General features: G+C 37.5%; 2 protein-coding genes across 3 annotated transcripts in view; both read right to left on the bottom strand.

Annotated features, from left to right (window-relative positions):
* The window catches only part of LOC103031661 (adhesion G protein-coupled receptor L1), a 67,710-nt gene that overhangs the window by 46,257 nt on the left and 3,946 nt on the right, over window positions 1–17,507 (bottom strand). The window lies entirely within an intron of this gene.
* LOC125785625 (germ cell nuclear acidic protein-like) lies at window positions 5,914–7,571 on the bottom strand. Its single transcript, XM_049469555.1, has 3 exons — window positions 6,504–7,571; window positions 6,279–6,401; window positions 5,914–5,978 (listed from the first exon to the last, which is right to left on the bottom strand). The coding sequence occupies exons 1-3, from the start codon at window positions 6,607–6,609 to the stop codon at window positions 5,914–5,916; spliced, it is 294 nt and encodes a 97-aa protein (XP_049325512.1). The 5' UTR covers window positions 6,610–7,571.

Raw genomic sequence — 17,507 nt, 5'->3', positions numbered from 1 at the left:
ATACTTTTTACAACTGCCCCTAAAAACACTCCAAACACTCTTCATTTTCTGTAAATCAGCTGAAAGAGTTTGGTGTCAGGAACCATTTGCTTCTATGAGACATTTGATTAGCTCCTCCCTTTTTATGACATCACAATAAACCAAGACATAAACCTCCACCCCTAAGTCGTCAACTCCCACCAGAGCCAAACCCCATAGATCAGTTTAAAAAAAAAACGGCATTTCAGTCATTTCGGTTAGCTAGTTGAGAACCACAAATGGTAAACAGCAGGATTAGCCAGTAGACTTTGTCTGATGGAGGGATCTGTACCTACTGTCTGTTACAGAGCCCTAAACGGCTCAATCAGAAATCTTTATCATTATGTGAGAGTGATTTTCTGCAAAGAACCTTATAAACGTGTTTATTTTAGCTTTTAAAATAGGTATAATATCGTTCTTTGTCTACAATAAAGGCGAATGTTGCATTTGACCCTGCATTCGCTTTTGTGCTGTTCAGCATTCCATAGTGAACACAATGGAAGTGAAGGTGCCCCTCCTGCTGATGTGAATGCACGGCAACGGTAGCTATGGGCGGGGCATGGATGTGTCAGTCCTATGTTTCCTTCTGCATCCCTACATCCTCTCTCTCTCTCTCTCTTTCTCTCTCTCTTTCGCTTTTAGTGTCTCTCGCCCAATTCTACTCCTGACAGATATGCAGGGTTCCAGGGTTGGAATGCTCGGTGTGTGTGTGTGTGTGTGTGTGTGTGTGTGTGTGTGCGCGTAAACCACGTATCGATCCGCTGGTGCCCGGGCTCTCGATGCACAGTAACCTAGCAACACTGCAACGAGAGCTGCAGCAGTATTGCATTCAAATCTCTCTCGCTTTCTTTCTCTCTCGTTCTTTCTCTCTCTCTCGTTCCCTCATTCTCTCTCTCTCTCTCTCTCTCTACGTTATCCTCTTTTCAGTCTACAGACCCTTTAAATATGCACACACCCACCCACTCACACAGCAGTAAAATTCCCACAGACTGAAGAAGACTCCATATTCCCGGGGGACAGACCCGCCCAGCCCTGCCCCAGGAGAGCAGCAGCTAACAGGGCAGGACCTCTACTCCAGCCCCAGGCTTCAGCTCGGCCTACATCTACAAACACCATCTAGACAGATTCTGTAAAAGCCTGCACCCTTTTATCCCCCCATTTCATCCCTCCATCACTCTACCTACCTTTTAAACTACCCATGAGTCCACTCCTCTACCTCTCCAACAATTTATCTCTACATCCTTTCATCTTTCTATCCCTCCATCTCTCTTTCATTCAACTTCTCCTTCCACTCCACTTTATCTTCAATCCCCATTTAAACAGATTCTAAAAGCCTGCACCCGTTTATCCCTCCATTTCATCCCTCCATTAGTCCACCTACCTCTTCAACTACCATCAATCTAATTCTCTATCTCTTCATCACTTCATCTCTCCATCCCTCTGTCATTCCACTCCTTTTTTCACTCCACTACATCTTTAATCCCCATCTAAACAGATTCTGTAAAAGCATACAACCTTTCCCTATCTGCTTTATCCATCCATCAGTCCCTCAACCTCTTTAACTACCCATCAGTCCAGTACTCTACCTCTCCATCACTTCCTCTCTGCATCTCTCCTTCTTTCTTTCACTCCACTCCTCCTTTAGCTTGGCCTACATCTACAAACCACATGTAAACAGCTTCTGCAAAACCCTTCACCCTTTTATCCCTCAAATCATCCCTCCATCTACCAGTTCAGTTCTCTATATCTCCATGCCTTTATCTCTCCATCTCTCTATCATCCCACTTCTCCTTTAGCTTTGTCTTCATCTTCAATCGAAGCAACTTCTGTAAAACATTCCACCCTTTCATCCCTCAATTTCATCCTTCCATCAGTCCATCTACCTCTTCACCTTCATCTCTGTATCCCTTCATCTCTCCATCCGTCCATATCCCCATCACTCCACTCCTCCTTCAGCTTGGTCTACACCTTTAAATCTAAACAGCTTCTGTAAAACCCTCCATCCTTTATCCCTCCATTTCATCACATCACTACATCTATCTCTTCAGCTCTCTGCATCCTTTCATCTCTACATTCCTGCATCTCTCTATTGCTCCACTCTTCCATCCACTCCACTATATTGTCAAACTACATCTAAACAGCTTGCGTAAAAGCCTTCACCCTTTCATCCCTCCATCACTCCACCTACCTCTTTAACTACCTGTCATTCCACTCATCCATCTCCATTTCTCTATCACTCCACTCCTCCTTCAGCTCGGCCTACACCTTTAAACCATATCTGAACAGCTTCTTTACAACCCTCCACCCTTTCATCCCTCCATGTCATCCCTCTATCACTTTACCTATCTCTTCAACTATCGAACATTTCACCCCTCTATCTCTGCATCCCTTTATCTCTCCGCCTCTCCATCTCTGTATCACTCCACTCCTCATCACTTTATCTGTCCATGCCTCCATCAGCCCACCATCCACTAATCCATTACCTCATCCCTCATCACCCCATTCTTTCATCTATCTATCTGTTTAAACAGAGGCAGGGTTGTAATCAAATGAGGGGAGGGGAGTTGGTTGATATGGAAATTAGAGACAGCATTGTGTCTGATGTTAAAGTGGATACACATACACACACACACACGCACACACACACTACCACACACACACACATAACCACACACACACACACACACACACACACGATTTACACGTTTTATTCAAAACAATTCAACAGGTGCATGATTCTATCTCTCTCTCTCTCTCTCTCTCTCTCTCTCTCTCTCTCCCTTATGACTCTCTCTCACTCTTTCCATTATCTCTCCCTCTCCATCCCTCTACTCCTCCACACACACACACACACACACACACACACACACTTGTGGGTTTCCTTGCACCCAAGGGTAAAGAGACACGCAAATAACACCTTCTACTTTAGAGCATGCAAACACAAGAGACTACCACACCCCTACACACACACACACACACACACACACACACAGCTGAACTGCTTGAATTTCTGCACCAGGAGTAAAGAGCATAAAGTTATCCAAAAGCAGTGTGTAAGACTGGTGGAGGAGAACATGATGCCAAGATGCATGAAAAAAACTGTGATTAAAAACCAACCAGGATTATTCCACCAAATATTGATTATTTCTGAACTCTTAAAACTTTATGAATATGAACTTGTTTTCTTTGCATTATTTGAGGTCTGAAAGCTCTGCATGTTTTTTTTTTGTTATTTCAGCCATTTCTCCTTTTTTGCAAATAAATCCTCTAATATCTACACTGATGGGCGTGGTGGTCTGGAAATGAGGTGTGTCAGACAGACGCCAACAGTCAGACATTCATCGCTATCTTGGCAACTTCTACATCAACAATAAACAGAATAGTAAATAAAATAACATTGCTGTTCCCGTAAATGAGCTGCTGGAGCTCCTTCACAGCGTCAACCAGCAGCTCAGTTTCCTCTGCTGAGAAGAGTTTGTTGAACACGTCCAGGTAGCTGCACTGTTACAATAGCAATCCACCAAAGTCAGAGCTCACCTGATCTACTCTTAAAGGGAATGATGAGCTTAAAGATACACTCTGATTGGTTTATAATTTCATATTACACCCCAAAATTAACCACACCCATCATTTATTAAGAGAATTAGAATTAGAATCTCTAAAACTGCACCCCTGGTGTTATATCTCTGCAGTGTGGAACTCTGTCCAGCTACAGGCACTTCACAGCTAATCCAGTGTAAACATCCAGAAGTTCAGTAGGGTCAGTTCTTCAGATGTTTCTGCTATGACCTCACACTCGGCCAGCTTTAAGACTCTGGATATAAACAGGAAATGCTGCAATCACTCACACAAAGCAGCTCTGTTACTGAATCTGGATCATTATCATGTTAAAGAACCCGTCCTTTCATTTTCAGAACTCACAACAGACCCTGGTCTACTGAGGAAACTTCTGGAATCTCAATGTCTACCAGACATCCAGCCCAAAGCATCAAACGTCTTCACAGCTGGGAATAAAGCAGTCATTATGATTATAGATTTGGGAAAATATCCGGGACATATATAAATATCATTGCCATTTTTTACTCATTGCTGACACAAATGTGCAACTGCAACTGTACTGTACTGTCAATAGAACAGGACTTTTCCAAAATTTACCTTATGGACTTTTGTAACATATATAGATGCAAACTCAATACTTATAATCTTTGTGTTATTTTTTTAGGTACTTAATTTGTTAGTTCTTTATTTCTTTCTTTTTATTACTCTATTTATTGCTTTACATTGACGTATATTTTCAGCATATGTATTCTCTTTATATTCTCTTTTATTTCTCTTTATACTCTTTCAATAATGCATGTACTGTAGGCTCCGCCTATGGCTATGTATGGCTGTGTAGGTTTAAGTGTTTCCAGATGTGTACCACAGACCTTTAAAAGGGGTCCCGACACAGTGTACGGGAGAGAGAAGAGGAACATCAGATCGGGCAACATCTCTCTAAAAGGCTGGCCTAGGAAGCCTTGTAGATATTGTTTTAGTGTTTGTAATAAATAATTGTATTACACTTAAGGCAACGTCTGCGGTGTCTTCTTCCTCATCTTCAAGCATCTTCACAGCAAAGAGACAGTGGTAAACGACAACATTAAGCTTATACACTTAACCATTTATTCTAAATTATTACATATGTTTTTTCAGATTTTATATTGTTTGCTTGTATTTCTAATACCCTTACTATTTATTTTTTATTTTTGTTTTGTTTATGATTTTCCTTATTTTAGCTTAACCTGATTAAATACTCGTTTTGATTTTTGATTTTTTTTTTCTGTTGCTGGATGCTTGGCTGCAAGGAAAATGTGGGTTACACTCAATGTATTACCGAGTAAAAAAAAAAAGGTTAATATGTTTTTGTTAGGAAGTTGAATGCAATCAAACCCTCGAAGCAATTCTCTACAAGCCTCTAATAGAAAGCCTTGTTTCCTGGACAGTAGAGATAGTTACTCCAACAAAAGCAGAATAAACTCTTTTAATACCTTTAATTAAAAAAAATCAAGGTCAGATTTTTTTGGTTACAAAATGAAAAATCAAGAAAATATTTATTTATTTATTTAATATTTATTTAAATTCTGATTGTAAAATGCAGAAATGAAAAACACTGAATCTTCACTATCAGTTCCTTTATAGTTCCTACAGAAGTCCTGAAGAATCTGGAGTCTTCTGTAGCAGCGTTCCTCAAATCGATCACCTGAACTCAGGAACTCAGGATCTGAAGCTATTGGCCACTTCCCTGAATAACTCCTCGCCTGCTGCACTTAAAGCCTATCATTACAAAGTGCTGTGAGCAGTAAGACCCGTAACATCTCCACTCTTCTGGACGTAATTGAGCCCAAAGAAATCGACAAAAAGACTTCCTCCTTAACTTTCATAGAGATGGAGGAGAAGAACGAGTTCACAAGGAAACCCTTAGCTGATTTCATCCATACCTTTATCGTCCATACCTTCACCTTCATTATCCATACCTTCATCATCCATACCTTCATCATCTATACCTTCATCATCCATACCTTAACCTTAATCATCCATACCTTCATCATCCATACCTTCATCATCCATACCTTCACCTTCATTATCCATACCTTCATCATCCATACCTTCATCATCCATACCTTCATCATCCATACCTTCATCATCCATACCTTCACCTTCATTATCCATACCTTCATCATCCATACCTTCATCATCCATACCTTCACCTTCATTATCCATACCTTCATCATCCATACCTTCATCATCCATACCTTCATCATCCATACCTTCATCATCCATACCTTCACCTTCATTATCCATACCTTCATCATCCATACCTTCATCATCCATACCGTCATCATCCATACCTTAACCTTAATCATCCATACCTTCACCTTCATCATCCATACTTTCATCATCCATACTTTCATCATCCATACCTTCACCTTCATCATCCATACCTTCACCTTCATCATCCATACCTTCATCATCCATACCGTCATCATCCATACCTTAACCTTAATCATCCATACCTTCACCTTCATCATCCATACCTTCACCTTCATCATCCATACCTTCACCTTCATCATCCATACCTTCACCTTCATCATCCATACCTTCATCATCCATACCGTCATCATCCATACCTTAACCTTAATCATCCATACCTTCACCTTCATCATCCATACTTTCATCATCCATACTTTCATCATCCATACCTTCACCTTCATCATCCATACTTTCATCATCCATACCTTCACCTTCATCATCCATACCTTCACCTTCATCATCCATACTTTCATCATCCATACTTTCATCATCCATACTTTCATCATCCATACCTTCACCTTCATCATCCATACCTTCATCATCCATACCTTCACCTTCATCATCCATACCTTCACCTTCATCATCCATACTTTCATCATCCATACTTTCATCATCCATACTTTCATCATCCATACCTTCACCTTCATCATCCATACTTTCATCATCCATACCTTCACAATTATCATCCATACCTTTACTTTCATCATCCATATCTTCGACACCTATACATTCATCATCCATATCTTCATTATCTTTACAATCATCATTGTCTCATTGTCTACTCTATACCATCATCATCCATACCTTAACCATTGTCATCCATATTGTCATCACCAAACTTTCATCATCCATACCTTCATTATCCATACCTTCACCTTCATCATCCATAACTTCATTATCCGTACCTTATTCATCCTTTCATTATCCATACCTTTACCTTAATCATCTATACCTTCTTTACTACACCTTTACCTTCATCATCCATCCCTTTATCATCCATCCCTTCATCAGCCATCCCTTCATCATCCATCCCTTCATCAGCCCTTTATTATCCATACTTTAACCATAATTATCCATACCTTAACCCCTTAAAGGCATTCTACCATAATCTTGAACAATTCTCAAAAGTTCCTCAAAGAAATTGAACTTTTAACAGAACAGTTTTTAGTTCTTATGCCTCTTTCTGGATTATTTTATTTGCAACACAGTTATGCAGTCTACAGCCTGTTTTTTGGCTCAACAGTTTAACAGTTCTGCTTTTGGAAGTTTGGAGATCAGTAAAGTTCAGTGACTTTTCTGCACGAGCACAGTTTATACAGTTCTGCATGTAGTCATCAGGTTTTGTAGATGTTTTACAGCAGAAAAATATCCAGGCTTGCTCTGGAGGACTGGAACTGATAACCTTCTGAAATTTTAAAGAAACTGAAGAAATGACAAACAAAGTTTATGCCAAACACAACCTGCTGCTTTATGAGAATTGTCCTTACTGCTGTGAGCTGGAAATAATGTCCATTACTTACACTCTTGCGTCCTCAAACTCGCGGGCTAAGAAAATATTGATATTTTGAATAATATATATGTAATTTTAAAAATACTGTATTGATTTTCAAAAACACAGCATTGCTTTCCAATGATCGATTTAGAAATCAACCAGACTGTTAAGTTTTTAACAGAGTTTTCCTAATATTTAATTTGAACAAACATAATATATTCCATTGCTTACAGTATCAGAATTTATTGTTTTATATTGAATCATGAGACTGTTATGATTAGATGAAATGTACGCTTTTCTTTTTATTTAAAAAATAAGATCTGTGTTTTTACCTTTTAGTGTTTTCCTAACATTTCATTTGAACAAGCTTACAGTATCAGAATTTATGGTTATATACTGAATCATAAGCCCTGTATTGTGACATTTATTGTAAATCTAAGTTCTTGTTAATTCACATTCCTGATGGTTATGAAAAATGTTTAGAATTGCCACTTTGCCCCAAGCTCCTTATTTTTGACCTCATTGAAGAAGTGCGTTTAATTGGTAAGGATTTAAAGACATTTCACAGGTTTATAATGGCATTTTAAAGATGTTTTAGATTGATTTCCCAAGTTTCCATTGGTCAGTATTACAAAACAAAACTATTGCAAAGTTATTATTATCTATTAGAATAGAAATATAAGTGAATACTAACTTTAACACACTGGATTAGTTAGATAGTTAGTAAACCCCATAGGTTTTATAGTGCCTAAAGGATCCCAGATAAAACAGTATTAGAGCACAGCGGTAAAAACAAAGGATCTGAGCTGTATCAAGCTAAAAACAGCCTTAAAACTGTCTAGATCACATCAGGAAATTACTACTTTTTAAACTTTTTCAGACTAAACAGAACCGTACTAAGACTTCAGAAAGTAAAAACAGACGTATTGAGAATAAATAAGCAGTAGAGTAGAGCGGTGATTAGCGTTTCTGAATGCTGATAAACCAGAGAGGGGTCACTCCACACTTCTGTTTAAAAATGAAAGACATCCCTGCAGCAGATTTTACCAAAGAAAAACCCAATTTGCAAAGCCTGACTTCTCCTCATTACCAAACATGTCAGCCTGGCTATGGAGAAACAGGACTAATGAGCTGCCAATCCAACGACTTTCTAGGAAAACAAGAAAATTGCCCAATAATGTGTGACTTCTTCTGCAAACAAATATCTACTGAGTTTTACAGCTTTTTAAAAGGATACGGGAACCTGAATTTTTGTTATCTGAGGTTGTTAATGAGCTGCTGTTACATATGTGCCTGTCAGCATTTTCAAACTGAATAAAAACAGTAGAAATATCTAGAAATACTCAGAAATACTTAATGTTCTACAGCAAACTGAAGTAGACATTCAGCATTATCAAGACACCGATTTTTGGTTATCGGCCAGTTTAATCTACTACACAACCTACATTCAAGATTAGATTAGATAGATTAGATAACAACGACTATATTTTTAATTAAAATATATAAACATATTTTGTTTTAAATCAACACTTTTAGTGTATGAGATCTGATTAAACTCTGGAAAATGTACAGAAGAGCAGATTTTTATTTTTTTTTTATATGATTTTGGTATGTTTTAACCTTTTTAAAATTTTGATATTGTCTTTTTTTTACCTTTTTGACATACTTTAATTTTTTTTTTTGTTTTAGTTATTGCTTATTTATATTTTACTCATTTTTGTATTGAGTCTTATTTATTCACCTGTTGTTGCCCTTTAAATGTATTTTTTATTTAAATTATTCATTGTTATTGCTTACGTATACTTTACTCGTTTTTGTATTAAGTTTTATTTATTTACTTGTTGTTTGCCCTTTTCTACTCCTAAATGTTTATTTTTACCTTATTTGTTTTATATCTTAATACAATGCTGTTTTTTTTGTATCTTCTATGTATTAGCTCCAATACATTGTAAATGAAGGAATTTAAATAAAATTTCATTGATTGATTGATTGATTGATAGAAATTACAGTAACAGGTACAGAACACCACAAAGATGCAAACAGATAGGATACTTGTAGGATTTGAGCCCTTAAAAGAACAGTTGAAGGTTTAAAACAACTTTGGGATCTGAGCACAAAAACAAATGCAAATATATAAATACATAAACAAACAAACACAGCTAGAGCTTTCACATGGCTTGTTCAGGTGTGGTGACCCATAAACCACAGAGTAACCAAAAAATAACCAAACCACTGGAATCCAACCAGGAGGATAAGCACCAGGGTCTAACACCAGGTATTAAATTCAAGTTTATCAAAAAAGCTCTTAATTTGTCTCATAATGTCTTAAATCCATCCTCAAAGATCTTAAAAATGCTACAGACAGTAAATACAGTTTTAATTGTATTTTTCTTTGCTTTGCATTTCACAATTTCCTATTGTCGATCAGGAAAAGCACCATGTCTACTACGTCAACTTGTGAATTAGTATTCATGGCCCCGCCCACCTCAGCTCGCGACCACCCACAGGCAGAGCTGAAGCCGGGTTGCAGCAGAGCCGACACTGTCTCTCATTAGCTAAAGAGCTTACAGCTCTGTTTACAGCAGCTAGTTAGCGTTAGCTATCTTGTGTAAGTAGTAACTCTAGGTTTAAATCGGATCTCCGGTGGATTCTGTGTTTTACCAAGCTATTAAACTAGGTAGAGTGGTGTCTGGGGCTTCGACATGGTGAAACTGCCTAAACACCAAATCTCCAAGTCTGAGGTAAGAGTTTATTAGCGTTAGTTTAGCTGAAATAAATGTTATTAAGTGTTATATATTTATAACTAAGGCTGTATTTCTGAAAAAAAATAGTCCTTTGAGTTTTAGAGCTGTAAAATTGACTGTGTAGGAGAAGGCAGGTAGGCGTTCCCTGCTGCAGTCCTGTTAGCCAATCAGAGGCGATATACTGTATTTGTATGTATGAATATTCATAAGAAAGATCCGAAATCCTGTCTTTCTTCAGAGACCACTAATCCAGTGAACTAAAGCAGGGCTAAACAGAAACACCAGAACCCTTTTTTTTCTTCACAAAAACAGATCAAATGGCTTCATTCATACTAGAGACACAACTAGATATTTTAATATGAATAAAAAATAGTAAAAAAGATCTTTAATAACCGTAATTTTAGAAAATACAGTGAATAAAGAGTAGTGTCCTAATATATTTGGTCACATATAGTGTTTGGAGAAAGATCTCCAGGAGTGGGGCTGATGACCACCGCAGGAGGATAATTTCCGTGTGTGTGTGTGTGTGTGTTAGAGTGTGTGTGTTAGTGTGTTTGTTAGTGTGTCTGTGTGTGAGTTAGTGTGTGTGTGTTAGTGTGTGTGTGTGGGCATGGGTACTGGAGTAATTGCTATGATTAAACCCCCTGTTGAGTTCACTCCTCTCTTTCCGATTCAGACTCTGTGATACAGACACAAACAAACACACCACACTCATCAGCGCAGCACACACACACACACACACACACACACACACACACACACACACACACACACACACACACACTCTCGCCAAATAATCAGCTTCAACCACGATAAGCATTTTAATTTTTAATAAAAGCTAAAAAGCCCAAACAAGATCAGCTTGATCTCCAGCGTATTGTTTCTTCTTTAATTAAGGACGTTATAAGGAGTTTATCCTGCTTTTGTTGGAGTATCTGTGTCTCTACTGTTAACTGCAGAGAAGACCTTCTACTGGATAGATCTAAAACACTGCTGTGAGGATTTGATTGCAAGCATTAACAGTGACAATCAATCAATCAATTTTTATTTTGACTCAGAAGTACATTGAGGCCTATGGCGTCAAAATGGAGTGAAATGTTTAGATGGATGGATGGATGGATGGATGGATGGATGGATGGATGGATGGATGGATGGATGGATGGATGGATGGATAGATAGATAGATAGATAGATAGATAGATAGATAGATAGATAGATAGATAGATAGATAGATAGATAGATAGATAGATAGACTGGGAACAGTTGAACAGTCTAATGGCTCTCGAGACAAAGGATCTCCTGAGTCTGTCTGTGAGAGGAACCTGGCACTGAAACTGCTCCTATGACCCATAAACCAAAAGTATGATCCATAATCAAGAATTTTAAATTTGAAAACTAAAGGATTTTCTTTCATATCAAGAATTTTAAAATCATGTTTGTAACAGAATACCACATAGAAAAGCGAGAAAGATCTCAAACTGAAAGCGAGACCGATAAAAGCGTAATTTAAAAAAAACTGAAAGCAAAAACTGATTTCTCATGAAACAGAAAATGGAAAATTAAACCCTCTATTCAAAATTATTACTATAAAATTTACACCAACCAATAAATATATGTACAATATATTGCTGATATATACTGACTATACTCACTTGCCTTATTTCTTTTTTCATATGTATTTCTGTTTATATGCCATCTTCTCTAAAAATTCAAACATTTTGCTTTACATTTTTTGAAATACCCTATACAAACTGAAATGTTCTTTCACCTTTTCTTCTGAAATAAAGAGTATTAAAAAGAGTTTATTCTGCTTTTGTTAGAGTAAATGTTTCTACATATCCAGGGAAGACTTTCTACTACATTTTGTACTCGCATTGCTGTGAGGATTTGATTGCATTTGGCATTATAATGGGCCACTAGTGAGGTTTAGCTAATTTTAAGAAAAAATATCAGCTTGGAGCGTCTAAAACCAGTGAAATATGGCTTTGCTTGTGATTTTAAAGCAGGGAATTTACTGCAAGTCCTAAAAAATACACATTCTACTATAAAATATACGAAACTATTAAATATATCTCTATTGCAATACTGATTTTTTTTGCCAGGCCTGTGTATTTCTGTTTATATGCCAGTTTCTCAGTGATCACTCGCAGTGTAGCAGCTCATTTCACACAGTAACACACCAATATAAGCCAGTAAAGGGCAGCATACGCTCCCTCAGGGATAAACACAGCCAGGCCTGCATGATATGGATAAATACCATATTGTAGTATAAAAGTCTTCCTGTTACGTCTGTTAAACCCTCTGCTCTGGACTCTGTACTGGTTTACTACTGATTAAATATACTGTATTATATGGTTATGATGGTGGATTGTTGATGATGTGTATATATATATATCTTCATATCTCCATAATATAAAGGCTATAAATAGCCCCTCCCCCTTTTGCTTCTTCAAAGTGGAGCAGTCCACTCGCACCGTTCTTCTATTGCATCATTTAATTAATGAGATGGACAGGCTGTGGAGAAACGTCGCCCTCGGAATAGAAAATATCTGTAAATATTCTGAATCCGTAGCTAAACTGAATGCTAATATCTATGTAATATGTCCAAAATTATGTGGACGCCTGCTTTCCCAACGTTACTTCTCAAATTAAGAGTACAAAGTAAAAAATATCAACAGCTTCAACAGGAAAAAAAAAAACTTTGAGTTTGAGTTTCAAAGCTTTCTCTCATAAGTTTTATGTTAAATTAATGTGGATTTATTATTTATTTCGACTCTTCTCTACATTTAAAAGACTGATAACATCTTAAAATGACTTATATCCACTTGTTCCATTAATCTATTTAAGTTTATATAAATTCCTGGAAGGACAGATTCCTACACAGTTTATTAAGTACATTTTTTTAAGTAAATTTTGAGTATGATACTGAGTTTTTTATGATTTTACACTAAACTTATCCATACAGCCAATGGTAACTTGCTCTTACAGCCATCAACACCAAGGATGGTCAGTCAAACTTTACATGAAAAAAAAATAGTCTTTGGGGAACAACTACACACTGATGGTGAGTAAAGGGAGAGGAAGTCCCACCCACTATGCAAATAAAATGTTTGCAAGAACCAATGGGAAACGTTTGAGCTATAGCTTTAAAGTTTAATAAACCATCATAAAAACCCGAGCTGAAAGACAAAAAATTATAAAGTCTCTTAACTTATTTTGATTAGTTTTTTATTACATTTTTTTTAATGTAGCTAATGGATTTTCAATCAGCAAGATCATAAAATATCAGGTAACACACAGTAAAAAAATTAACTAAACTAAAAGTTAAGGAAATAAATCTTATTCTCTTCTCTGATAAGACTTTTTGTCTTACTTAGCATCGTGTGATTTATTATTTTGCTTATTTAAAGAATAATTATCTTAATTATTAGTCTTACTTAGAATTTTATGTAATTGGACTCAAAGTTATTCTGAAAAAAATTGATTTTTTTATTGACTTTAAGTTTTACTTTACTCATTTTAAAAGTTTGTGATCATAGCTTATTTAAAGAAATTTGACATTTAAAGAAAAAAATTGCTCACCCCACTGGCATATTTTTTTTTGCTTAATATAAGCATATACAGCTCTGTAGAAACATAAAAAAAGGATTTAAAAATTATGAGTTTCTTTTATTTTATTAAATTGAAAACCTCTGGAATAAAATCAAGAGGATGATGGATAAAGTTATTCAAAAGCAGTGTGTAAGACTGGTGGAGGAGAACATGATGCCAAGATGCATGAAATTAAACTGTGATTAAAAATTAGGGTTATTCCACCAAATATTAATTTCTGAATTCTTTAAACTTTAGGAATATGAACTTGTTTTCTTTGCATTATTTGAGGTCTGAAAGCTCTGCATCTTTTTTGTTATTTCAGCCATTTCTCATTTTCTGTAAATAAATGCTCTAAATTAGAATATATATTTTTTTAATTTGGGAGAAATGTTGTCTGTAGTTTATAGAATAAAACAACAATGTTTATTTTACTCAAACATGACCATATCGTCTGGTTCTATTGGATATTATACCTAATCTGGGTTCTCAATGCTGCAGTAGAAGAGCTCCATAAATATTTCCCAACATATTAAACAAGACTTTTTTAAATGATCACATTTGCTAAGGTATAGTACATGCCGCCACACATCAAAACAGCAACCCGAGCCCTTCAGAGGCTCCCAAGGTTAGTGAGGAGGCTCACGGCACTCAATAAAACATTCAGAGATTTCTTAAAGGGCTCATTTGCATATTGCAGCCCCTCGGGATATCAGGGCGGCAAAGACCAAATACTGCAACAGTGAGTTAACCAGAGATTTACTGTGTGGCTTTAACGTAGTACTTTGCTTTAAATAAGTTTTTGGTATTTGGGTTAAATAATACATTGATTTATTTTAAATCAAAATGTTAGGTTTTAACTAAATCAGAAATATAAGATAAAAAAAAAACTAATATATTTAGGTGTAACAAATTAGAGTTTTTTTTAGGTTGGTCCAAAGTATATTGTTTCAGTGCAGAGTGGATAATAAAAAAGGAGGATAATAAAACCACCAAATCTACCATCCAATTTTTTATTAGACGTTTTTCTCATGTTTTATCACCTCAGCTTAAGTTGGGTCAGCAGATGTTGGGTCAAAGCAAACCAGTCAAACCTTCATTAAACCTCTATCTCATGTTCTTCAACTTCAAATCTGTAATGTTGGGTCAAAGCAAAGTCACAACACCCTCTACTTATGCTTTTTACACCTACGTCACATCTTCTTCAGCTTCAAAACCGTAGATGTTGGGTCAAACAAAACTATCCAACCTACATGTTACCTCAATCTAGTGTTCCTTAGCGTCAGAACCACTGAAGCTGGATCAAACCAAAGTCACAACTCTTCATTCACCCCCTAATTAAACCTCAATCTAATGTTCCTCAGCTTTAAAATGACAGATTAAGGTACCAAGCCCACCATCCAACCTCCATCTAATCTCCATTTCATGTTCCTCAGCTTTAGGATCACTGATTTTGGGTCAAACTAAACCATCCAAACCTTCATTAAACCTCAATCTCATGTTCCTCAGCTTTTAGAAAATTGATTTTGTGTCAAAGCAAGTTTACCAAACCCACCATCCAAACTTTATTGAACCTACAATTTATGTGCTTCAGCCTCAGAAGCATTGAAGTTGGGTCAACGCAAAGTTACCAAACCCAACCATCCAACCTTTATTAAACCTACATCTCAGCTTCAGCACAGTAGATGTTGGGTCAAACCAACACCAATCATCATCTCTACAATGCAAAGTAACCATGCCACCCATCCACCCCCTAATGAAAGCTCAATCTAATGTTCCTCAGCTTTAGGATGACTGATTTCGGGTTAAACAAGGTTAACCAAGCCCACCATCCAACCTACATCTAATCTCCATTTCATGTTCCTTAGCTTTAGCATCACTGATTTTGGGTCAAACTGATCCATCCATACCTTTATTAAACCCCAATCTCATGTTCCTTTCCTGTAGAACTGTGGATGTTTGGTCAAAGCAAAGTTATCACTCCGACCACCCACCACCCAGTTAAACCTTAATCTCATGTTCCCCAGCTTAAAGAAAACTGATATTGCATCAAAGCAAGGTTACCAACCCACAGTCCAACCTTTATCAACCTTTACCTACAATTCATGTACCTCAGCCTCTGAAGCGTTGCAGGTGGGTCAAACCAAAGTCACCAACTCCATCATCTAACCGACATTAGACTTCCATCTCATGTTCCTCAACAACAGGACCACTGATTTTGGGTCAAACGAAAACCATAAACTTCACCATCCAACCATCCATTTGGTAGACCTCCTTCTTGTTTCTCAGATTCAGAAACACTGATCCTGGGTCAAAGCAAAGTAACCAAGCCCCTAATTAAATCTCAATCTAGTGTTTTGCAGATTTAGGAAGACTGATTTTCAAAGCCAGCAACAAAAGCAAGGTTACCAAATCCACCATACAACCTTCATTAGACCTACATCTCAGCTTTTTTAGTTTTAGCACAGTAGATGTTGGGTCAAACCAATGTCATCATCTCTACAACGCAAAGTAACCATGACACCCATCCAGCCCCTAATAAAAGCTCAATCGAATGTTTCTCAGCTTTAGGATGACTGATTTTGCATCAAAGCAACTTTACCAAACTCACAGTCCAACCTATATTAAACCTACAATAATGTACTTCACTGATTTTGGGTCAAACCAAACCATTCAAACCTTCATTAAACCTCAATCTCATGTTCCTCAGCTTTAGGATCACTGATTTTGGGTCAAACCAAACCATTCAAACCTTCATTAAACCTTAATCTCATGTTCCTCAGCTTTAAGAAAACTGATTTTGCATCAAAAAATCATCAATCTAACCTTTATTAAACCTATGACTCATGTACCTCAGCCTCAGAAGCGTTGAAGGTGGGTCAAAGCAAAGTTCCCAAACCCACCATACAACCTTTAATAAACCTACAGCTCAGCCTTTTCAGTTTCAGCACAGTAGATGTTGGGTCAAACCAAAGCCATCATCTCTACAATGCAAAGTAACCATGCCGCCCCTAATAAAAGCTCAATCTAATGTTCCTCAGCTTAAGGATGACTGATTTTGGGTCAAACCAAACCAACCAGACCTTCATTAAACCCCCAATCTCATGTTCCTCAGCTTTAGAATGGTGGATGTTGGGTCAAAGCAAAGTCAGAACTCCCACCATCCATCCTCCATTAAACGAGGTCCCTCAGGGAACACATGGAGAGCTCTGGTCACTTTAGAAATCGTACTGGAAACACTGGTTGCTTTTGCTATTAAGCTCTAACAAGCTCTGGGGAGCAGGAACCAATCGCCTGCCTCATGCAGCAATGCTCTACCAGCACCAGCACCACCCACATCCTCACCTACATCCAACCTGACAGACTAAGAACTATCGCTCAGCCGAGCCGCCGGCGTCTGAGCGATGGTGAAAAAGTGAGCGTGAAGGCACCGATAGAACCAGCGTGACTGGCTGAACCGAGCCGAGCCAGGCAGGATCGTCGTAGTTTATCCATCCAGAAGATCAGAGAGTTAATTATCTGCTCCTCTGTAACGATTTCCCTCTCTTTCTCCCTCCTTTCTTCCCCTCCATCCCTCCCTCGCTCCATCCCTCCCTCTCTCTCGGTCAACCACACACACCAGCTCGCAATCGCTCTTCAGCGCTGTGATCTCACTGCTGCCTACTACAACCAGAGAGAGAGCGAAAGAGAGAGCGAGAGAGAGAGAGAGAGAGAGAAAGCGAGAGAGCACCCATTTATAAAACACTCACGCACTACAGGATTCGGTGTGCAGGCCCGAGGCTCGATTTCCAATACCAAACACAATTCCCTGTG

Source organism: Astyanax mexicanus, chromosome 21, assembly GCF_023375975.1.
Source record: "Astyanax mexicanus isolate ESR-SI-001 chromosome 21, AstMex3_surface, whole genome shotgun sequence".
NCBI lineage: Eukaryota > Metazoa > Chordata > Actinopteri > Characiformes > Acestrorhamphidae > Astyanax > Astyanax mexicanus.
Note: the sequence above shows the minus strand (reverse complement) of the source record. Positions and strands in the feature narration are given on the sequence as shown.